Source organism: Pristis pectinata, chromosome 29 (assembly GCF_009764475.1).
Source record: "Pristis pectinata isolate sPriPec2 chromosome 29, sPriPec2.1.pri, whole genome shotgun sequence".
Lineage (NCBI taxonomy): Eukaryota > Metazoa > Chordata > Chondrichthyes > Rhinopristiformes > Pristidae > Pristis > Pristis pectinata.
Genome location: NC_067433.1, coordinates 8,533,304 through 8,558,568, shown reverse-complemented (window position 1 = coordinate 8,558,568; position 25,265 = coordinate 8,533,304). Strand labels below are relative to the sequence as shown.

Genomic DNA, 25,265 nt, shown 5'->3' with positions numbered 1-25,265 from the left:
GGGATTAGTATAGGTCCTTGATGGACATGGTGGGCCAAAGGGCCAGTCTCCGTGCTGTTTGACCCTAAAACGACTTCCATTTATCTAGTACCTTAAACAGAAAAACACAGCAAGACACTCTGCAAGTGCATCATCAAACAAAAATGGCACTGGGCCACAAAGGGAGATAAGAGGATTGAGAACAACAAACTTAGTCAGACAGACAGATTTTGGGAATGGCTTCTGAGGACTTAATCCACCACAAGCCAACACTTGCTTGCCTTGACTATTCACAGTGTAATTTTCAGAAGAGGAACATGACAGGTGCAAGAAAAACAATAAAAGGAAATTCATTGATGAGTTACGGGATGATAACATACCGGTCACTGCGTAACTGTAACATCTTCAGATGATGGAGGATTGTGGTGATATCCTGGGGACAGATCCCTGTTAGTTTGCTGAGCTTCTTGATGCTAAGTTGCTTGTCATGGCAGTGGTGAAGGCACTCCAAGATCACACTCTTCCAGTAGGCCATATACGAGAGCCGGCCCAGGTCAGACAGTGGCTTCTCTGGGGACCCAGCCTGGCCTTCCCGCTTCGACAGCAAATAACCTGAACACACAAAGTCATGCATCAACACACATACAAAATTCTGGAGGAACTCAACAGGTCAGGCAGCATCTATGGAGGGAAATAAACAGTCGACGTTTCAGGTCGAGACCCTTCATCAGGATTGGAAAGGAAGAGGGCAGAAGCCAGAATGAAAAGGTTGGTGGGGGAGGTGTTGGGGGGGGGGTGGGGGGGTGGTGAGGAGCACAGGCTGGCAGGTGATAGGCGAGTCCAGGTGAGAGGGGAAGGTAGGTGGGTGGGGGAGGGGGAATGAAAGGGAAGTATATGCATGTCAGGTTTTCAAACAGAATTATCTCATCTCAATCAAGAGCGAAAAAAACTGTGTCAAAACCAATATTCAAGGTATCTACATTGAGATACCAGCATTTTGCACACCAAGGAATTTGACTCTGCACCACAGAATGGAGGGTTAAATGTGCTCTCTAATGGCCACATAGTGGGAGCCAGGCTAAGTGGCCTTTACTGCCTCAGACTCCAGTAAAATTAATTCAACTGTGCCTGAGGTGCTGCAACGGGAACTCCAGGCAGCAGAAACATTCAATGAGTTAACACATGGTACATCCGTTACCCACAGCTGGTCTACAATATGACCTTGGCAGAAGTCTGAGAACTAGCTGTCCAACAGCCTCAGCTGCAAGTTCTGCACACGGGGAATTGAATCAATATATTAGGTCTGGCTGATGTATTAGCTCCTGAATGAACAGGAGGCAAGTAGAGGAGTAAAAGAGGCGAAGTGGGAGGAAGGTAAGTGAGTGGTGGGGAAATTGGGTGAGATTACATGTTCAGGGAGAGAAGGGGTAACTGAGATGATGAAGGTGATATCAGGCAGAGGAAAGGAACCAGTAGGAGGCAGAGGTGGAACTGGATCAGAGAACAGGCAGTAAAGGCAAAGAGCAAGGAAAATAGCACTACAGGTTATCAATGAGGGAGAGTTATACAAGGAGTGGGAAAACAGACAGATGAATGAAGATGTAGGAAGAAGGTGGTTACTTTTTTTGTCTGTGAAAAATCACCATAGTACTTCTATAAACTGCTTTGCAGTCTGGAGATCTGGTGAAGCCGTCACAAGCAGTACAAGATGATAAACATTTCCACAAGAAAACTCCCCATTCCAAATGACTGTTAGAAAATGGAATTTTGTTATGATTTGGCTCACTATTTCCAATACAGGAGCACCTTGTGGAAGCTAAACTGGTTTCAATAAGCATTTCCCTCATCTTTTCCAACCACGAGATAAAGTATGCCACTTATAAAATTCCAGCTTTCCATGGCATTTCCTGGATGGAATTCCTTGGTGGAAAATCCACAGAAAATGTGGGAAGCCAATAATTAGATTTCATCTTTACTTGACTGCTCAATTCAGTGATAAATAAAGGTCATTTTTGTCCTTTATCCAATCTTTTTTTAATCATACACTGGGAAAAAAATATTCTTGGTATCTCTACATTGTTTTCATCGTGCTGTTTCATTCTAGTTTGGATTTCACACACAATGTTTCTTTGCTCATGGCAGTGCACCTATTGTTAAAGAAAACTGGTCAACCTTTTCCCATCATCCCAAGAGTTTAAGCATGACTTAAGTATGTTTAAAATCTATATGTGTAATCTTATCAGGCCGCATTTGCATTTCCTGTACAGCTGTGCTGTAGTAGGGTGAGTGAGGTTTGAGGTAAAGATTTTATTGTTGGAAGGCTGTTTACTAGGTGTTCTCACATGGCCAAGAGTCCTCCGATAACATTTAATCTTGCATCTTGGAACACAACCTCAAGAAGGGGATTTTGCAATGCACTTGTAGAAAGTATGCAGCTGAACCAGATCATCCTTCTGAGCAAATAAACTGACGGAAAAAAAATAGAGACACAAAAGACTGCAGATGCTGGAAAATCTGGAGCGATACACAAAGGCGATGGAGGAACTCAGAGGTCAGGCAGCACATATCTATGGAGGGAAATGGACAGTTGATGTTTCGGGTCGAGACCCTTCATCTGGAAGTGTCTCGACCTGAAACGTCGACTGTCCATTTCCCTCCACAGATGCTGCCTGACCCGCTGAGTTCCTCCAGCGCTTTGTGCGTTGACAGAAAAAAGAAAGTTTATTTTTGAGTTGTGCATACTGAGCCTGGCACATGCACAAGTCTATCCAATCCTTCCTTTTCACAGTTTTTTAAGGGTCTGCTTTATCTTGAACTCCATGTCCAGTATGCCATTAAGAATGCTCCTTGCATTCAGTGCCTGCGCAGTTTAAATGACAGATGTTAGCAAACACTTAAACTTTCTGAAACAGAACTTTCACATAATTTTAGTCTATGGAGGGAAATGGTTTGTAACATTTCGCTGGACACAGGCAGACACCTATGAAATAAAAAAAATGATTTAAGTGGTGATTATTACTGAATTCTATACGTGGCATAAATTTCTGCAGCTGCTTAAACTCAAAAAGTAGGTGTGATTATATGTACTAGTCTTGAATGCCCAATCTTTCCTTGCCTATAGCATGAACTGAAGTTCTGTTACCAGGTACCTTCCATACTTCTTTATAAATAACTAGACCAGGGTGACTGGCATTGAAATATACCTTCCTCCCATGCACGTCACCCCCTAAATACAACAAATTGTGTGACAGGAAACTCGTACAAGAAACTGAAGTCACAAACCTGTCATACTAATCTAGTATCCAACATACTGGTCTAACATTAAGAATGATGTAAGTAAACATGTAAAACATAGGAGGGCAAGACTCCAGCATAAAACAAAATATTTTCTAATTTATGATCCTGCATATTGCTCCAAATTCAAGAATGTGGCTTTGGGTTTGTAGAAATCCAAAACACTTTAAAATGCCACCAACAAAAAAGCTAACAAGAGTAAGCTAACAGTATTCTGGGAGATGTTGTTAAAGTTGTGCTGTTGTTCAGTTTTGTTACAGTTGTATGGAATGGAACTTCTTGGAGGAGAAACTATATTCAATGATTCAACACTGCCTTATGTATGGGAGTGTACGTGCCTTCATTCCTCGTTCGGGACTTGATCATGAGTTCTTAAAAAAAAGTTTTCATAAATCTGTTACAAGATTATCCACTTACTGAAGTCGATGAGAAACCTTCCATATCCCTTCCTCTGGTACTGGGGAAGAATCATGATACAGGACACATTGTATTTCTGCTGGCAATGCTTCTCCTGAATTGGAAGGGAGAAGTAATTGGGGGGAAAAAACATTAGCCAGGAAAATAGATATAGAGTGCACGTTAACAGATACTAATATGCCAGGTTAATTCCAAGTTTATGGGATATGGGTTCAAGTTTGCCATAAAATTCTTAGCTTTCCACCCCCAACTATTCTCCCTAGATTTTAATAAATAGTTTGTGGTATTTCACAATTTAACATCTTCATAAGAAAAACTATCTGTAAAGATAATTTATAGCATAGAATTCTCTAGCTCCAGAAATAGTGTTCTTTCCAGGTTTACATAGAGACAAATATTTCCTTTTCAAAATGTAATTACTGAGTGCAATTTCTAGTTTTGGCCCAGTAGACTTCAAAGTAGTTCTGTGCACCCAAAGGCTCACGGGCAACAGCAATAATTGGCAGCATTAATGAGTATCCAGCTGTGATCTAACTTGCATAATTTCCCTGCTCTGATATTCTATCCCTCAACTAATAAAGGAAAACATCCTGTAATGTACCTTTAACCACCTTATTAACATGTCCTGCTATCTTTCAGGATCTGTGGACGTATACTCCAGGGTTCCTCTGTTTCTCTACACATCTCAGTGTCCTCCAATTTATTATAGTGTCCCATGTTCTGTTCCAATTTACCTAAGGACTCACCTCACACTTTTCTGGATTAAATTTTATTTGTCACTTTTCTGCCAACTGACTGTACTATCTGTAGCTTAAAGTTTTCCTCCTCACTGCCAACCACACAGCCAATTTTATATCAACTGCAAACTTCCCTATCGTGCCCTGTGTATCTAAATCTAATTTATTAATATCTAATTCAAAGAGCAAGGGGCTGAGTATTGGGGTTTATCCCCATTAGTAATAGCACCCAGTCACAAAAGCACCTGTCAGCTATTTCCTTTGCTTCCTGTCACTGGCCCAGTTGCGGATCGGATTTGCTGCTCTCCTTTGGGTCCCATCCTATTTAACAAACAGCTGTGTGGAACCTTGTCAAAAGCCTTGCTAAAATCCAAGTAGACTACATCACATACTTGTCCCTTGTTGACTCTCCTTGTTACTTCCACAACAAATTCAATCAGATTAGAAGGCCTTTCCTTTACTGGGATGCATCAATCTGTGCCTTTCCAAATATAGGTTTACACTGCTTTAATAATGTGCCCGACAATGAAGTTAAACTAAGTGGCTTGCAGTTACTTGATTATCCTTCTTCCTTTTTTAAACAAAAGGACAACAGTCCTCCAATGTTCTGGAACCACTCCTGTACTCAGTGAAGTTTGAAAAGTAGTCAGAACCTCCCCAATTTCTTCCCTTGCTTCCTTTAATAGCTTGAGATAGGTACATTTCAACTGGGCCTGATGATTTATCCACCATCAAAGATGCTAAACCAGTTAATACTTTCTCTCTTAATCCCATCCAATATTTTACACACTTCCTCCTTAACCTCAGCGATAGCATTGTCCTCTTCTTTTGTGAAGACAAAGTATTAAGAGCCTTAGCTACATTCTCGGTCTTCCTATACAAGTTACCTTTTTGGTCCCTAAGAGCCTCTACTCTTTCCTTAGTCACACTCTTGCTCTTTCTTGCCATCCTCGTTTCTTTTTAAGTCATGTTTCAATAACAGCTGAAATATTATGCCATCTTCTATTTGCGCCTTCAACCTATCTGCCTCATTCACTATTCTACATTAAGCACAGTTGGGAGTCCCTTTTGCCTTATTTTCCAATTTTTGTTGGTTTTGTCTTCCAATCTTCTCTTGCTGATTTTCAGCCTTTCATTTCCAGCTCTGCTTTTCCCCTTCTGAATCTATTCTAAGTGTCCTATTCCCTTGCCCCAAACTAGCTTAAACCTCCCCAACAATACTACAAACTTGCATGCAAGGATGTTGGTTGCAGCTTTGTTGAGATGCAACTAGTCTGGCTGTGGGGGTCCCACCTTCCCCAGAACCAGTCCAAAGAAGGGGCAGTGGAGAAGGATGGTGTCACTGAATGTGTCAAAAGTTGCAGAGAGGTAACTCCTGACTAACTTTGACTAGACTGCCTTAGAAGCTGCAGCAGAGCAGAAGGCCAGCCTGAAAGAATTCCAAACATTGGGATAAGGCAGCATGGAGCTGGACAGAATGCATTGCAAAAGATCAGAAAGGGAAACTGGGGATGGAGCTGTAAATAAAACTAAGGGTAGTCTTTTTAAAAAAAATGGTAGGGGTTTAAAGCTCATAAAATAGCACACCGCCCAAGGAAAGGGAAGAACCGGTGGATCTCTACTGATTGCTTTGAGGCCAGGTGTGGGGCAAAGAGTGAGCAAGAAACATTTGAAGTGGGCTGTGGGAGATGAGCAGGGAGCCTACTATTGGAGTCAACTATGATTCTTGCCACCATCTTAAAACAATGAGTTTAGCAAAAAGCTGATTAATTGCGTGCACATAATTTAACACAGGACTGATTCCAGAAAGTTGTGGAACTTGATGCCAGAAAGTTGTACCAACAAGCTTGTGTTCTGAAAATTAGATGAAATCATCACTACAGATGTCTGTTTCCTTGTACTCTCCACTTATTGGCTTCCAATAAAAACAGTTGGGACTCACCTTGGAAAAGTAGCCGACGAGATGACAGCCCTTGTTGTCGTTCTGAGTCAGTACATAGAAGAGGAAGGGCTCTACATCATAATACAAGGTCTTGTGGTCAAGGAAGAGCTTGGCCAGTAGGCAAAGGTTCTGACAGTATATGGTGCTGATGTTCCCATCCACCTATAATTAGAAGACAATTGATGGAAAAGTTATGTTAAAATGGTTAACTCTGTAATACCACAGTTAGTTGCTCAAGGGCAAAAAGGGGGAAGAAAATTGGATCATCAAAGATACTCTTAGAAACAGTTGTCATTTGAAAGACTGACTTGGGGAGACAAGACAGTGAAAAAAATTAATTTGCTGATGGAGAAGAGTCAAAGGGACCAGACTAAAAGTGACCGAGGAAGGAGTCACTAACATGTTCCCATTTTAATTGAAGTCTAATGAAAAGCAAGCAAGCCAAATTGAAGCTCTCTCATTGAATTCAAAAATGTACAGCAGCTTAACAGAGGGACGACTTTCAAATTTATAATAATGACAAAGCAATGTCATTCATGTTATGGAGATAGCTGATGTTGAGTGAATTACATACATTGTGGAGGAAAACTATGTGTTGTGCAACAGGTGAGGGGAGACTGCGGTTTGCAATGGGGAGAAGACAGGGAAAGAGGAAAGAGGCTAGGGGAAGTCAAGGAAGAGTGTGGCTAAAGGAGAGGGGAGAGAAACGAGGTCCTGTGGGGACAGGTGGGGTACAAGAGCTTGTTTTAGGGAGGTGAGAGGATCAGGAGGAGGTTGACAGAGAGAGACTATTGTTGGGGATAGAGTTTGTGGAGGGTGTATGTCTGTGTATGCGTGCACATGGACCTATGTGGTTTGTGTGAATTAATGTGCAAGACTGGTGCACATGTGCATATGTGGTGTGTGTGCATGCTTATGCTTTGGGGTGTGTGTTTGAGTGCAAAACTGAGGTACACATGTACATTTGTCTATGTGTGTGTTTTTTTTGTGTGCGCATTTGTTTGTGCTTTTTACGTGATGGACAGTTACACAGCATGTTGCTGTGGGCCTGGAACCATGGGAATAGTACCCAAAAACTGTTTGGAATACGAGTATTAAACTGTGTCATATTCTGCATTATAATTCATTTGCTCCATGGCAGGCCCATTTCATGGAAGTCAAACACCTGAAACTTACTTCAAACACGGAGATGTTGTCTTTCCTGTAAATCTCGTTTGCTGGTGGGTGAAACCAATTGCATTTCTTCATGTGTTGCTGCAAAATACTTTTGCTCTTCATGTACTTGAGGCAAAATTCACACAAGTATAACTTCGGCAGCCTGCAAGAGACAGATGCACAGATAAGGAAACCGCCAGAAGAAAATCCGCTCCGAAACCAAAGACCTGACAACGTGCCACCCTTCCCCCATACCGTTACTTGTTTGCGTCGGGTTTTGTTTTCAGACCCACAGAGAACATTCAGACACATATCTCCTTCCTACTCACTCCGAGTCACAGATGTTTTATGTCACACTTGAGGATCAACTCAAGATCAGCTACATCGTAGGTTGTTGACTTCAACGTAAGATAGAATATTGGGGTGGCACAGACAGAAAGCCTGAAAGGCCGGAGGTATTGTGGTATAGGTGAGTCATACAGACTAGGATTCTTGAGCAAAAAAACAAATAGCTGCAGGGACTCAGTGGGTCAGGCAGCATCGGGTTGACGTTTCGAGTTGAGGCCCTTCATATCTGGATCCTTGTACAGTTTTGGAAGCTACAGGCAGTCACCAAGTTATACCCGAACAAGAGAGAACATCCTCTGAGAGATGGGAAGGGGGAAACCCTCTGGGGAGAAGAGAGTAGCTTAAAATTAATTTCATTAGTTTGCTGTCAAAAATGTGCAAAGTCCCCTGATTTAAATCAGCTCTATAATCTTATTATTTAGATTTGTAGCAAATATGATTAAATTCTCAGATAGCAATGAGGGGAAAAAACCCAAAGGGTGGAAAGATGACTTGGCATTCAGACAAACAGCTTTAATAGTGACGTGAATGGTCAAAACATGTAGAGGCCCCCAAATTACTATTGATGCCATGGACCTTTCAGTGGGCTGTTGTTTATGGTCTTGACACTCCCCCCACTATAACTTGTAAGGTTAGTGTGTTAAATAAACAGGAAAACGTGCAAAAATGTATTCTTAATACCACCATCAGTTAGCTTACAAAATGCCTCCAGCCATTTCATCTTTTTCCCAGTCCATTCAAAGGGAAGTTAACAAAATGTACAATTGTGCAATACAGTTTTCTGTTAGTGTTTTAGAATTCCAAAGAAAGAAAGATCATACATTAGGCATTTCAAAAAGTTTTATTCAAAGCCCTGAACTGATACCTTTCAAAGCAATGTGCAAAAATATAGCTCACTTTTCTCCAGATAGGAGCTGTTCATTCACACAAATGCAGCTTGGGAGAAAACAGCACCAATGTTACCTTGATGATATTGAAAAAGACAGTATACCACAAACGTTAGACCAGAGTGTGCATGGGAACCTAACTACGACAAGGTTGCTGCACATAACTTAGTGTGTGAGACATGATAGGAAAAAGCGCAGGTACAAAAACAGTAAAAACCTTTGACTTGTACACCAAACAAAAACACAAAGTCCAATATTAATTCCAAATTGCTCAGAAGTACAAAACCAACTGTTTTAAGCTCCTGAAATCAGTCCATGTTAGCAGCATTACGTCCGTACCCTGCTCAGCGCTACCTCAGTTATTGTACTCTTGGGTCCTCCAGTCCAAATTTCCCCATTGAACTTTAAAACAAATGGCTCAGACTGTATCATGCTAGGTTGGGTTGGGACTGCTTGCCCATTGTTCACATGTGTCAGAAAATGGGCGATCTGGGCACAGAACCCTGCCCGCTGCTGGCACTGGCACAGCAATGAATTGCCCAACAGCTTAATGTGGAGAGGCTGCTTGTGAGGACTTGGTGCTGGGCATACAAGGGCTGGTAGTGTGGTAGCTCAGCTCCAAGATGTGGGGCTCAGGGCTGTACCCTGGCAGGCACAGTGAGTGCGGCCATTGTTGGGGACTGACAGCATCATAGAAAAATCCCTGGGCTGGGGTGAGCTGGGGAGGCAAACAAAGAGACAGCAGCTTCCATCACATCGAGCACCATAGAATCTGGGCAGCTAGTCAACCCATGGAGCAGCTGCTGCAAGTCCCTAGTAATGGCCCCTGCTCGCCGTGCTGGTGAGGGTGCAGCCTCGAGCCCCACATCTCAGTGCGGAGCAGACACACTGCTCTCCCCGGCCTGCCCTGCACAAGCCCACACAGGCAGTCTCTCCACTCTGAGATACGGGTGATTTATTGCAATAGGAGTGCCAGTGAAAAGCAGTGATTCATGCCCAGTTCCCGCTACAGCAGTGGGGAGGGCAGGGATTTGCATCCAGTTCATAATGTGAGAGTGACCCCTTTTTAGCACTGATGCCAATAGCACTCTCATTCTTGGGAGCGCAAAGCGAGATAGTCTTAAGACCCTTCTGTGCCACTACTCTCAGTATGCAGATTAATGGGGAGGGGGCATTGCTACTGATCAAGCACTGCACTACAATCATATACTCTGCGTCTATGCGGCACTTCAGATACAATTTAGCATAATGTTTGTGTTTACTGGACATATGTATTTTCATTTTCATTATTTTTGCTTATGACCTAGGAGGCCATTTGGCACACTGGTTCTCAGAGCACTCCTATCAATCCCATTCCCCCTCTGATTTCCTTTAATCTCTCTCACATGCCCATCAAATCCCTCCCGATTCTCCTACCATCCACCCACACTTGGATCAATGTACAGTGGCCAAATAACCAGCATGTCTTATGGGATTTGAAAGGAAACCAGAGCACTCGGGGGAACCCAAGAAGACTCAGGGAGAACATGCAAACTCCACACAAGCAGCACCCAAAGATCAAACCTGGGTTGCTGGAGTCATGAATGAACTGTTGAGCCACTGTGCCAAAAGAGGAGTGAATGTATTTAGTGGAAGTGTACACACAGACATTGCCAACACCCAGAGAGCCAGCCAACCCCAATGAGAAGATAACCAGCTCATATTCAATAAACAGAATTTAATGGGCACACACAGTGATGTCCACTGTAGTCAATAAAGAGAACCCCACAATGCAGGAACAGTTTTTTCTTAGTTGTTGTTGCTTCTGTTATACTGTGGAATGTGACTTCAGGCACCCAAAATGCCTAGTTCTGCACCTTATAAGCCCAGCTCCTATTTACAGTTTGTCAGCTCAGAACTATTGAAGTCCCTAATGATTTCATAATATTCCTGTAAGCAAACACTTTCAGGAAACATGAGACTAAATTCATTGTTCTGTACATATCAATTTCTAGAATAATTAGTTTATGTAAAGATCAATCAAACTTGATATGAAATCCTTATCTCACAAAAAAGCTTGAACCTAGCCAATATTACCTTATTATCAATATTACTTTAGCCAATAAACATGGATAGAAGCAGTGACTGAATCCATTCAGCTGAAGAGACACCAGCAGAACTGCATTTCTGTTGCAAGACATCTTTTCAGGACAGCTAAACAATGACCTACCCTTCCACCTTCAACTTTATTTTTCCACTTGACAATTCAACCTTGCTACACGTTGACCATCTGTGCCTCTGTTAACAGTCAACATTCTGAGCCAGTCCAATCAGCTGGTTGGTATTTATGACAAAAACCACCGACTCCCTCTGCTTATTTCTACTTGAGGCTGGCTGTTTATGCAGGGACTGTGATTCTCTTTCCTCTGCTCAGGATTGTAACCACTGGATACTGTGGGTGGTGCCTGCTGCTCAAGAATAGCAAAGAGTCAACTCTCTGAAGAATAAATGAGGGGATTAAATTGAGAAAAAAATCGTACTATATTAAAGAGCATTGGCCTAAGTGTGATTTTTTTTTTATTTTCCCAAAACAAATTGGTTCAATTTAATTAAATACACTAACTGACAACACTTTAAAGCACTGATATCAAGGACAGCAGACGGTACTTGCTTTGACAACATCAACTGAGAGTATGGCCATTTTTGCATGTTAAAGGCTTGATTTGCCGTAATAAGGCTGGGAGCTGCAATTCATTAGTTATACCACTACCTACTAATGGGCACAATCAGTGCTGCAGCATACTTCAATACTGAAAAAGGAGATCTCAACCTAATTTAACCACTCGGTTGTGTCTCTTTGATTTAATGAGCTCTTTATACCTTATTTCAACATAAAATGCATTGGAGCTTTGATGATGAGCCTCATTAAAACACATTGCAATGGACAAACAGAAAATGTGTGACAAGGGATTGGCGTATAATGAGCTAAATGTTCAGTGTTCAGGGTAATGAAAACCATCAGTATTGTATGTTTAAGTGGTAAGATCATGAATTCCTGAGAGTGGGATTTAATTTGAAGTACTGAAATCCAGCACTGAGTGAATAAGTGGCAAGTGGCTCTATCTAAGCACAATACAAGTGACAGGGAAGGGATTTGGTCCATTATGCACACCTAGAAACTACTGCCAGCACTGGCAAATCAGGAATAGCTTGCCTGCTAGGGTAATGGCTTGTCAGATTACTTGGAGCCGAACAATAAGAATCCCAGCCCTCAGCAAGGTTCCATTTGTGAAAATCAGAACACAGTACCCAGAAGATCACCAAATTTCCTGCAGGGGGTTGATTTGGTCCCTAGACAGCGATAGTCATTTTTTGATTCAATATTACTGCAATTTGATCACCACCTCCCCAACCCCTCCCACCAACTTTCCCTCTCTGCCTAGTCTACTCTCTGCCTCTGACATGGTAGATAGTTGACCAGCAGCTTATGGCAGCTAGTTAACACAAGTGGAACTGAACAATCTGATGTCCTGAGGGATGAATTAATCACTCCTCTACTGTAACCAAAGAGGTACTTCCATTCTTCTGATTTTAAACAGCCTCTAGTACACTGATACAAGCACCTTGTAAAACAAAAAGTATACATTTTAAAGGAATCAAAATGATTTAATAGAGAAAATTATCAAGAGTTCCCTTCTGAGGAATGCACGATGAGTATAAGACAATATTTTCTTAAGACAACCACTGTGACATTGCTGCATGATGTCATTTAGCTTAATAACAAGGACAATGTGCAATCACCATCTGGAGTTTTTCACCCTGTAGTGAGGACTTAACAATAACCTTCCTTGAGAGGGATGTGATTAATAATCCTTATTCTATAAAGTAATTCTGAGCAATCATTGGGTCATAGAGTCACACAGCACAGAAAAAGGCCCTTTGGCCCAAATGCCAACCAATATGCCCATCTAAGCTAGTCCCATTTGCCTGCGTTTGACCCTTATCCCTGTAAACCTTTCTTATCCATGTACCTATGCAAATGTCTTTTAAATGTTGTTACTGTACCTGCCTCAACCACCTCCTCTGGCAGCTCATTCCATATACACACCACCCTCTGCATGAAGAAGTTGCCCCTCAGGTCTCTTCAATCCTTTCAATTACTATGGCCACTGCATTCAATCATACTGGAACACGCAATTATTTCTATTCTCCAACAGCCATTATTCAGTAGGTAATTGGTGGTGCAGAATATGAACTACATTCCAAATTAACTTTTGATTCCACTTTAAATCAGCCAAACAATTCCCTCTGTTTCTCTTGTAAATTAGGTAGCATTCAATACACAATGCCATTTTAATACTGGTTTTACCTGTCTTTAATGTTTCGTCCACATTTCAAAGAGTAACAGGCCACATGATCAGACATTCCCTTTTACTCTTTCTTTCCTTCCCTCCCCACTCCCCCCAACACCACCCTTCCCAACTGTAAAGAAAGATCATCATGTCGGGTACTGAAAATCTAAAATAAAAACAGAAAATGCTAGAAATTGTTCAGCAGATCAGGCTGCAGCTGCAGAAAGAGAAACAAGTTTTTTTTTGAAGAAGTAACCAAGAAGGTCAATGAGGGCAGGATGGTAGACGTGGTTTATATGGACTTCAGTAAGGCCTTTGACAAGGTTCCACATGGTAGGCTGCTATGGAAAGTTAGATCACATGGGATCTAGGGAGAGCTAGCTAATTGCCTCGATGGTAGGAAGCAGAGGGTGATGGGGGAAGGTTGTTTTTTGGACTCGAGGTCTGTGACTAGTGGTGTTCCCCAGTGCTTGGACCTGGGCCCATTGCTATTTGTCATCTATATCAATGATTTGGATGAGAATGTAGAAAGCATGGTTAATAAATTTGCAGATGACACTAAAATAGGTGGTGTCATAGACAGTGAAAATGGTTATCAGGATTTACAGAGGGATTTTGATCAGCTGGGTAAGTGGGCCGAGGAATGGCAAATGGAGTTTAATTCAGATAAGTGTGAAGTGTTGCAAAGATAAATTTGTTGTTAGACAAATCAGGGTAAGACATCCACAGTGAATGGTAGGGCCCAGGGTATGTTGTAGAACAGAGGGACCTAGGAGTACAAGTATGTAGTTCCCTGAAAGTGGCATTGCAGGTAGACAGGGTGGTGAAGGCAGCTATTGGCACACTGACCTTCATCAGTTAGGGCATTGAGTATAGAAGTTGGGATGTTATGTTGCAGTTGTACAAGATATTGATGAGGCTGCATTTGAAATTCTGTATTTAGTTTTGGTCAGCCTGCTATAGGAAAGATGCCATTAAGCTGGTAAGAGTGCAGAGGAGATTTATGAGGATGTTGCCAGGACTCAAGGGACTGAAAAGTTGAGCAGGTTGGGACTTTTTTTTTACTGGAGCACAGGAGAATGAGAGGTGATCTTATAGAGGTGTATAAAATCATGACAGGCATAGATAGGGTGAATATACAAAGTCTGTTTCCGAGAGCTGGGGAATCAAGAACTAGTGGGCATAGGTTTAAGGTGAGACGGGAAGAAATTTAATAGGAAGCTGAGGGGCAACTTTTTCATCCAGAGGGTGGTCAGTATATGGAATGAGCTGCCAGAGGAAGTGGTTGAGGCAGGTATATCAACAGCATTTAAAAGGTACTTGGACAGGTAAATGGATAGGAAAGGTTTAGAGGGATATGGGACAAACACAGACAAACTGGACGAGCTTAAATGGGAATCTTGGTTGGCATGGACCAGTTTGGCCAAAGGGCCTGTTTCCATGCTGTATGACTCTACGACTCCACAAGAGCTAATTTTTTAGATTACTGAAGTGTCTTTGACCAGAAACATGAACTGTTTCTCTTCCTACAATCTGGCCTGATCTGCTGAGTATTTCCCGCATTTTCTGTTTCTAAATTAACCCAAAGCATTAACTCTTTCCCTCTAACTATAGAAGCCATCTGACCTGCCCAGCATAACCAATATTTTCAATTTTTATTTCTCAGAGAAAATAAAGATCGAGTGAAAGCATTCCAGTTTATTTGGAGTTCAGTGTTCCAATGCTTTAATTATAAATGCTGTCTGCATCAAATCAAGGTCACTGATGACAGTCCCCTGAACAAAATTCAGCCACCTTTGCCTCTCCATTATAGCAACTGTTTTACTACATCAATTAAAAAAAATCTACAAGAAAAAGCCAATGCTCAGACATACTGTACCTGGTATATTCCTGGGGATATGGAGAGGAATACCAGGTCTGGATCTCATATTTTCCAAATTCAATAACAGAAGGTGAGCGGAGCTGTGGATCTGGTGGGCCAGTGACTCCAACTTTCTGTTAAAGAAGAAAGTATGCATATTAAATATTTCCGTTCTTGAATTTTTTTTTGATCCCAGGTTTTTTTTCCATAATAAATGTGTGTTTTTAGAAAGAATTATATAGAAAATATGATTCTTAATTCTTCAGTTAAGAGACAACCGACACTTCACTGTTTATCTAGTGTTCGGGACACAATAGTTTTCCACACAAAAATACCATCACCATGACTCATTCTATAAATAGACATTGCTGAATTTTCACTCCGTATGCACTCGCATGACTAACCAGCATTGCTGCCCTTTTGCTCTTTGCTGTTCTTAAATAAAGAAGGTGCTGCTATTATGTTCGTCAATTCATTAGCTCCACTTCTGGAGCATTGAAACATCTTTACAGGATTCTCCAGTGTTGATTTGGCTTCACAAGCATGAAAAAGTGCAAGTGATTTTGCTGGCAACCCTTCTATTTACAGAAAGCAAAATAATCACTAATTGTACTGCTGATAATTTTTTGCCATGATCAGCAATTGGCTGTGCAACAATCTATAAAAGTGCTTCATCCCTTTAAGAAACACTCTCCAATGTAGTCAGGCAGCAAGAAACTATAGTTGCCATGGAAGAGAAGAAGTATAAAAAGGGAGAGAACTCTAAACTTTACAGATAGGAACATTTAAATCCTGATGGATGGGTCAATGCCCGGGGGGATTTGCTTTGTGCCCAGGGGCCAGGAAGCCATTCAAGAAGAGCCATATTTGAAAAAAAAGCAACAGTCAGCATCCCGACCAAAGCTGTCCAGCCAAATTTCCCAGTTGATGGAATGTGACCTGGAAATGCTCATGGCAGTGTTCTACTCTGGGTAAGACAGAAAGCACTGATAATGTGATATAACTTCTAGGCATTAATTTGTTTCATTAAAAATCCATCCTTGTTTGAACCTGACCTGCTACTCTTTGTTTTGAACCAGTTTTAATACAAACGTTTATAATTCCTGAAATGGCCCTAATATTCATCTGTTGTTAGTTATGGAACATTCCAGTAAACCAACCCTCACAGTTTGTTACCATGTTGAGATACCTTTACTCCTGGTATGTGCAATTGAGTGATTGTCCTTAGGTTCCCCTAAGGGACCCCACCCACCCGGGTCATTCTCTCTTCTCTCCTCTTCCATCCGGTAGAAGATACAGGCGCCTGAGGGCACATATCACTATTGAACAGTTCCCTTATACAATGAGATGGACTCTGACCTCATGATCTACCTTGTTGTGACCTTGCACCTTATTGCATTGCACTTTCTCTGTAGCTGTGACACTTTACTCTGTACTGTTATTGTTTTTACCTGTACTACATCAACGCACTCTGTACTAACTCGATGTAACTGCACTGTGTAATGAATTGACCTGTACCATCGGTATGCAAGACAAGGTTTTCACTGCACCTCGGTACAAGTGACAATAATAAACCAAAACCAATACCAATACAGGTCATGCAACTTCTGGCAGTGAAGTAGGGAAAGGAGGAGCAAGTCCAGCATGGCTTGGGGGCAGGCAGGTCAGCTCTCACCTGTGAATGGTGGTGGACAGTATGAAGATTGAGAGGATCTAAGGAAAGGTGAAGGAAAACAATACAGTAGAAGAGGATATTCATGAATTCCACCAATGGCCAAGTGGACAAATGCACCATGCTTTTGCATTAAGCCGTGATGATCAACCTCTCTGACTCTGAACTCATAAACTACACTAAAGCAGCAGCGGAAATACCACAGTTTCTCTGAGCAGACCAAGTTAGGTGGAATGGAAAAGTAAAATTTAATGTGCTTCCCATTGATGCAGATAATGCCTGCTCAGGAATCTTGTGTATGGAGATCAGTTTAGGGACTTGGCCACTGCATCTTCAACAACTGAACAGCCTACAGATATAGAACATGTAGGTTTACAGTTCAGCAGGGTATCAGTTGGAACTAGAATACATGTCTTCAATACATGTCACCACTTACAGAAAGGGAGAAAGTTGACATCAATTCATCAAGCACATTGGCTGTTTCAGAGATTCTTGAAGATTTAATCCTTATTCTTATCATTCTGTATATTGTACAAACAGGCACATTTCAATAAATATATGGAACCACTGGAGATATTAAGAGATTGATAATTGTTTTAAGAACATTTTCACACTCACAGACACTCGTGTGCATGCAACACCCATATATACAGGTAGATACTTGAATTTAGACAGCAAATAATTTTGTGTCCATGTAATAAGACAAAGTTTTACTGAAGCACTGCAACACAATGGCTTTTTGGCTGGGAGACTTGGTGTGTAATTTCCCTATAACTACAGTACAAACTCAAATTCATCAAATGTAAATTTAAGTTTGACTCTTCAGAATTACTGTGATGAAGAAAATAGAACTCTTTTGATCCTTTTAAATATATATTTGGCATTGTTTCATTGGAACAGTAACATACTTTAAGACAAACTAGTAAAGCAAAAATAAAACTTGGCTTAATAACCTTGTACCTGCAAGTACACTACATTGAGGGTCTATTCAGCCCTGAAGTCTTAAGACCTGGATTCCCTATTGTATAGTAGGTCACTTGTGTAAACTACCTGCCAAATCCTGCATTTTCCATTCAATGTGCACTGCCAAGAACACTCATTTGCTCTTTTAGTTTTGTTAAAAAATGACATCTGTTAAGCATATTTTAATTCTGCAGAGAAATATAATCTGATTCAAATCCTCCCTTTAGATTTAATCTGACCTTCACGTAACTTGTGGCCGATGCCACCTGCATTTGGCTTTCAGAAAATGCAATGCATTCAGCACCAGTTGTTTTTAGAAATTCCAACTATATCACAAAATAAGGCTGCAAAACCTGGAAATCCTCAAAACGCAGTTAAGTGATTTACAATACAAGGGGCATAGATAGGGTCAATGCGCACAGTCTTCATCCCAGGGTTGGGGAATCAAGATCTAAATGGCATACGTTTAAGGTGAGAGGGGAGAGACTTAATAGGAACTTTAGTGGCAACTTTTTCATCCAGAGGGTGGTCAGTATTTGGAATGAGCTGCCAGAGGAAGTGGTTGAGGCAAGCATATTAACAACATTTTAAAAGGTACTTGGACAGATACATGGATAGGAAAGGTTTAGAGGGATATGGGTCAAACACAGGCTTAGAATGGGAACCTTGGTCGAAGGGCGCGTTTCTGTGCTGCATGACTCTACAATACACTAGAGCTATCAGATGCAACAAAACTTGTAATTATAAAACACTTTTAACGTCGTAAAACTTCTCAAGGTGTTGTTTAGAACCATCACACAAAATTTGAGACTAAACCACTCAAGCGGAAATTAAAGCTTCTGAGCAAAAGCTTGGTCACAGAACTGGACTTTAAAGAAACTCTTCAGAGATTTGGAGAACTTTGAAAGTTTAAGCTTGAGGCAGTTGATGGTGGAGTGAAAAATATTAGGGAATTATTTCCACTCTTCACTAAAGTCATGTTCCCAGTGTGAGATGTCCTGCTGTCTGCTAAGTACCAAAACAAAGTACTCATTTTGGTACTTGTGCCATCAGTACCCGAGTTTCTCATGTAACTCTCTAACTTGCCCCACTACCTATTTTTGTTAATTATGTCAGCAGAATACTTTCTCTCTTTTCATACATGATGCTAACTGAAGTTAGTTTATTTTGACTTCCTAATAGTTTCTTCATTTCAAATCTTTGTCATTCTTTTATCTGCTTATCCACTAAGTACAAGCTTTTCTCCTCAGTTTCAAGTAGTTTTTTTAAAACTTATCTACAGTAGGTGTTTAAAAGATAGTTTGCTATTGTTTGATAAAAGGACACAACCCATTATTTTAAGATTTTTTTTCTCACTGATGTTTTTCAGTGAATATTTCCATTTGTTTTGCTTATTTTTCCAACTTTTATCCTCACTTGGAAGAAAAGTTTATTCCAAATTATTACATTGGTCTTCGAGATACAAGAGTTCTTCTCAATCTTAACCTAAGATCAGGTTCTTTTCAGTTTGCACACAAACTCTCTCTCCCTCAAAGGTCTGCCAATGTACATTGCCATATTTCCTGGCTAACCTTTCTTTCCATTCCATCAATCCAAGGTGGCACCCTTAGATCAATAAAAAAAAAGACTCAATTTCCATAAGGTATCTTTACCTTTTGCTTTTTCTCTGTCCTTTTATATAACTATTTCAAACCCAATTACATTTGCTCAATATCGTCCAAATGTTTTCCACTCCAGTTGCCCAGCTTTGTTCCACAGTACCAGATTCAGTGCTGCTTGCTTTCTTGTTAGCTTAGAAACAAATAGATTGAGAAAATTCTCCAGTGTACACTTTAGGGCCTCCTCACCCTCTTTTGCTCTTTGCTTTCCTGATATACATTGGGGGATCTGAAGTCCCGAACTACAAGTGTCATTTTTATACTTTTTTTTTGAAATTTACTAGATTTGCTTCTCAATCACCTTCTCATCCACAGAAAACATTGGACATCCATGGTAAACACCTAACAGGCTTTTGCCTCTTGCATTTAGGGCTAGATTGTGTCAGAAAATTCCTCATTCTAACCAAACTATATTTTCAGTTAACATTTTATACCCTCTCTCCTCCTTTTGAATTCTTTCTGTGGTTATCTTCAACTTGTAGCCTTGTCACCTTTCCTGATCTATCACTGGAATGGACATCGACATTATCTGCACAAGTGACAGCAGTGAATACAATGCAACATCTAGAGAGATTCAAAAAAAGTGCCCACAAACCATGGACACAAGAGATTAATTGAACCCTCCAAAATTATAATCCTTTAAATACAAACCTAGCTATACAAAATAAGTCATTGGAACTTCTTATCAAAGGCATATATTTGAAAATGGACGTATAATTATTCCCTTAATGTTGGAGCCTTAAGTAATGCTTTAGCATGAGCTTGTATAGTGCATGGTTCAGTTATTTTGGGGAAAGTACTGCAACAGGTGAATTTTGCCATTTATAGTTTAAAAGTACTTTTAATACAGGAGGTAATGGGTCTTATGGAAACAAAACACTGTGGTAAGGTGGCATGGGTGTGGGACATGTTCTTTAAATAGCAAGATTCATTCAGCTTCCTCACATTCCAGTATATTCTCTAAGTATCATAAAACGGACAAAAACAAAGTCATGCTTTTGGGAAGAGGAGGTTGCAAGTCCCTGTGCTAACATACAGCCCCTATGCAATTTGAAGCTTTGAATGGAATGAATGCATTTGTAGTTTTGAGGACAGTTCCACTTTAGAGAAAAGCAAAGAACTGCAGCAGTTGGAAATCTGAAATAAAAACATAAACCGCTGTAAATAGTCAACAAGCCTGACAGGATCTGTGGGGAGAGAAACAGAAGGCACTGACTACTTCCAGTATCTTCTGATTTGATTCCACTTTTGGAAGCTGCGATTTCTTTACAGGCTACACCCTTCCAGAGAGATGTTGCCTGGTATGAAATGTGTAAATTTAGATTTGAATTTTATTTGTTATAACACAACTGGTTATGGGATCATTTTAACTATATTAAAAATGTGAACGAACAGGGCAGGGCAGAGGGACAAAAACTTTCATGAGGTACCCATACTAAGTAGTTACTGAAAGATCACAAGAGATTTAGAAAACAGCACAAGAAGTACCTCTTACAGATGGCTGAGGGAGCAGAGTTCATTTATAGGTTGAGAAGCTAATGCAGAAAATGTGTCAACGATCAAGATCAGATTAGATCAGCGAAGGAAAGGGGATGATGGGAGATGGGAAAACAGTGGGTGACGATTAGATCGATAAGCTATGCAAGGTGTAAATGTTAACACTGACTGATTGGATCGAGTCAACCTTTTTCTCGCTTTTGTTTTTCCACTAAATATCTCTGATTACGATGCAAAGCAGTCTTAGTTTGTTGAGGCTAAAAGAACTATGTATTTCTATTTCAGTCAAAAATTCAGATATCAGAACACCGACATAAGTACAAAATAAAAGAACTGTTAATCTGTACAAATAAATAAAACACAAAGCCATTTAAGGAACAAGAGGAATAATAACAAAAAAATGCAAGAAAGATCATGACAGGCCTGTATGGAGTTAAATGGGATACCTCCATAGGGATATAAAGCAATACCAAGGAGCACTTTTCTCCACATGGGCCCTCCTGATACAGTTATTTCATTCTGAATCAGGTGACAAGTAATTTAAGAAAAAGGTATCTTACACTTACATCATTACCACAAGTGTCTGTGGAAACAAAAGAAAATACTTCATCCCTGGGGAAAGAGCTGATCATGAATACAGAGCAATACTGCTGAACCCTGCAATTCAGCCACTTCTCCTAAACTAATCACAAGCACTAATGTCTATAGATAATTTAAAGACATAGTTTCTTTTTGCTGGCCCTAGTCATTCCTAAACCATAACATTTATATCATGTGTACACAGTGACCTAAACCATAACTGGTTTAATTTTCTAGGAAAAAGAGCTTCTCGTCACACAGACCATTACCAGAGCACACCTTCAAACTGAAGGAAGATTTATGATACATTTGTGTGTGGAAACAGTATTCAGATTTCATGGCTTTTGCATCACAGTAAGAAAAATTATTTAACACAAATATATCAAATTACACACACTGACTTCTAGACTACTGCTTCATACATTTTTAGTTTTCTCTAATGCACAACTATATTACAAAGGCCATGCAGTCCCTCTGGGTCAATTTCCATTCAAACCTACCTCCTACTCATCAATGAGCAAATGTGGTTGAGTTTACTTTGGTAAACCATCCATTATGGTTGGTTTTGTGCAATTATGTGCCAACAGAAAACCATTAAGAACAAAACAATGTCCTTTAGGGAAGGGAATTTCCCATCCTCACTCAGTCTGGGAATGTGCTTCATTCCTAATTGCCAGTTAAAATCAGAGGGAGATTTGGAAACCCTAACCCTTGCCTAGAGTCAGAAACACCCTGTGCATGAATATATTAGATTACAATAAAATGAAAAGTGAACACAGCAATTGCTCAATACCAGATGTAAAGAAGCCCTTCAATAAATTACGATCTCTTATATCAGCAAATTAATGGACTGCAGCACTGAATGAGTGGTCTCAAGACATGGAATAGGTCATGTAGGTCTGAGATGAAGAGGACCTTTATATCTTAGGTACAGGTCTTTGGAATTCTCTTCTCCAAAGGACAATGATTGCTCAGCTGTTGAGTATGTTCCAGAGTGAGACTGCTAGATGTATGATACGAAGGGAATCCAGGGATATGGGAATCAGTCGGGAAAGTGGGCAAGAGACAGAATCAACCATGGTCTTATTGAACGAGGGAGTGGGGTTTGTGGGCACGTGTGGCTCACTCCTATTTTTAGTTATTTTAGTACCTAACTCATCAACATATCTAATTCTTTCTTGCTCATGTGTTTGTGTTGAATACTTCAGTACAATATGCCTAAAGTACTCCTGAAGTTGCTCCTGAATTCCCCACTGGATTTATTAGATGCTTTATCATCTTTCCAGTTCTAAATACTGCCTTCCCTCAAAAGTAGTAAAATCTACATCAAGAACGTGTGAGAGCTTTATAGGATATGGGAAAGACCTCTGAGGTCACCTCAGTCTTACCTTTTCTGGAGAAAATCCCAAGCTGTTCGTTCTTCTCTCACAGATCTAACCTCTCCACAATGGTTCTACTCAAGCTAATATTATTTGCAACTTTCATCACTGTTCACAGTGCTTCAAGCGGAACATAACTTTCCAGTCCTGCTACTCCAGAAATGAACCCCAGTCCCTTGTTTGCTTCTTTCGTAGCCTAATTGTGTTACTTTTAAGTAGTTTGTGCATCTGCACCCCTTGATCCCTCCACTGCTCTACCCCACTGAAAACTTCATTATCCAAGGAATTTATCCACCTTTTTCTTTATATGAAAATATACAACCCATCCTGACCAAATTTACATAAGAACATAAGACATAAATGCCATTCTTCCCTTCACACCTGCTCCACCATGCATCCAAGTCAGTATTGATCATTTACCCAAATACCAGTTTCAAATACTAGAGGACATGCATTTAAGGTGAGAGGGGGAAAGTTTAAGAGAGATGTGTGGGGCAAATAGTTTTTGTTTGTTTACACAGAAAGTGGTAGGTCCCTGGAACAGGCTGCCAGGGGTAGTGGTGAAAGCAGAAATGATAGTGGTGCTTAAGAGGCTTTTAAGTGGACATATGAATATGCAGGGAATGGAGGGATATGGATGACGTGCAGGTAGAAGAGATTTAGTTTAATTTAACATCGTGTTTGGCACAGACATCATGGGCTGAAGGGCCTGTTCCTGTGCTGTACTGTTCTGTTCTCTGTTCTATATTCCTATACTAACTCCATATCTAAAATTTCATTGACGTCTAGATTGAACATACTCTGCAACTAAGCCTCCACTGGACTCTTGAGTAAAGAATTCCAAGGATTTAATACCCTCAGGACAAAGAAATTTATTCTCATGTTAGTCTAAAATGCTGACCTTTTATTTTGAGACTGTGACCACCCCGGTTCCACACACCCCAGCCAGGGGAGGCATCATCCCTGCATCGACCCTTTCAACCCCACATAAATTTAATTTCCACTTGCCAGTGCATGTCTATTGTCCAATTTATGAACGTTTTTCTCTGGCACATCAAGTACAAGCGGCACAAATCTAAAATTGTGTTCCCACTTCCAGAACCCAAGTTATTTACATAAATGGTGAAAAGCAGTGGTCTTGACATTGATCCTGTGGAACTCTGCTTCCCAACTTTTATCAGCTTGTTTTCTGTATGCATAACTGAGATTAGAAACCCACACCGAGTCATAGTAATTGAAAGGTTAATAGATAGAACTTTGCGTCCTCTCAGAATTCAGCAAGTCATCGTGCGGTACCCTGGAGCTACACCAAGCAATACAGGCTGACTTTTCAATCAACGTGGGAAGTGAGTCACAAAGCTGAAGCACTATCGTATCAAGCCCTGGGAATTAGGTCCAATGCCTGTTTACTCCATTTTCAATTACTTCACATAGAATAAACTGCAGAAGGTACAGGTCATCAAGGGCTGATTAACTGATGACAGAAGCTTATGAGCCAGTAACGTCACTGTAAAAGCAAAGCCCTGTTCATCGGGGCTACCTTCTCAAAAAAAACAAACTGTATGAACTTGCACAAACATAAATCTGAGTACAAAAGTTTGAAATAAATTTCCCAGGAGCACCATAAATCTTCAGTTTGAACTACTTTGTTTACAGCATTCAGCCACCAGTAAAATTTTTCGTCTCGACAGCACTCCAAGGAAGGATGTATGAGCAGAAACAAAAAAGACCGCAGTTGAAAACAAAATTTGAAGTGACTGAGTGATCACGTGCATGGACAAATTATCTCAATAAAACATATTTATATGACTGAGAATGTAGATGGATGGTAGCCAGTATAGAGGTGAGAGGGTGGGATGAGGCAGGGGCTGGCAGGTGATAGGTGGAAGGATGTGAGGTGGGGGATGATGAGCAGATGAAGCCAACTGGGGGAGGTTGAGGTGGAAGTGTAGAGACGGAGGTAGGTGGATAATAAGTGGAACCAGATAGGGAATGATGATAGGCACCTGCCCATCATCCCTCCCTTATCTGGTTCCACATCACTTTGTAGCCTCCATCTCCCTCCCCTCCCCCACCTGGCTCCTTCTGCCTAAATTTTCTCCATATTCACTTCCAGCTATCACCCACCAGCTTCTGTCTCTACACTCCCGCCCCCGCCCCCCCCCCCCCACCCCCAATCCACTTGGCTCCATCCGCCCATCATCGCCCACCTCACCTGGTTCCACCTACCAACTTTCAGCCAGTGTCTCCCTCTTCCCTCTCACCTCTTTACACTGGCCATCTCACCTCTGCAATCTGAGTCCTGATGCAAGTCTCGACCCGAAATGTTCAACCATCCCTTTGCTTCCACAGATGTTGTCTGATCCACTGAATTCCTCCAGCAGTTTGTTTTTTTGTTCCAGATTCCACCACCTGAAGCCTCTTGCATCACCATTTTTTTTTAAAGATTATTATTACACCATCAGGCATGGGTAAATACTTTTGTTTGCATCTATGTTTTAATTATTCCAAACCTAAGTGTAACATTAACATTCAGAGAAAAGTTGTGAACATTGTACACTGCATA

The 25,265-nt window shown here is 40.8% G+C and overlaps 1 protein-coding gene across 3 annotated transcripts in view; it reads right to left on the bottom strand.

Moving 5' to 3' along the window:
- LOC127584217 (histone acetyltransferase KAT6B-like) overlaps positions 1 to 25,265 on the bottom strand; it is a 131,982-nt gene that overhangs the window by 20,214 nt on the left and 86,503 nt on the right. For all 3 annotated transcript variants that reach the window (XM_052040838.1, XM_052040837.1, XM_052040839.1), the window contains 5 exons: positions 14,970 to 15,085; positions 7,546 to 7,687; positions 6,370 to 6,531; positions 3,691 to 3,784; positions 360 to 591 (listed from right to left, as the gene is read on the bottom strand). In XM_052040838.1, coding sequence (XP_051896798.1) covers positions 360 to 591; positions 3,691 to 3,784; positions 6,370 to 6,531; positions 7,546 to 7,687; positions 14,970 to 15,085 — 746 coding nt within the window. The remainder of the gene's footprint in view (positions 1 to 359; positions 592 to 3,690; positions 3,785 to 6,369; positions 6,532 to 7,545; positions 7,688 to 14,969; positions 15,086 to 25,265) is intronic.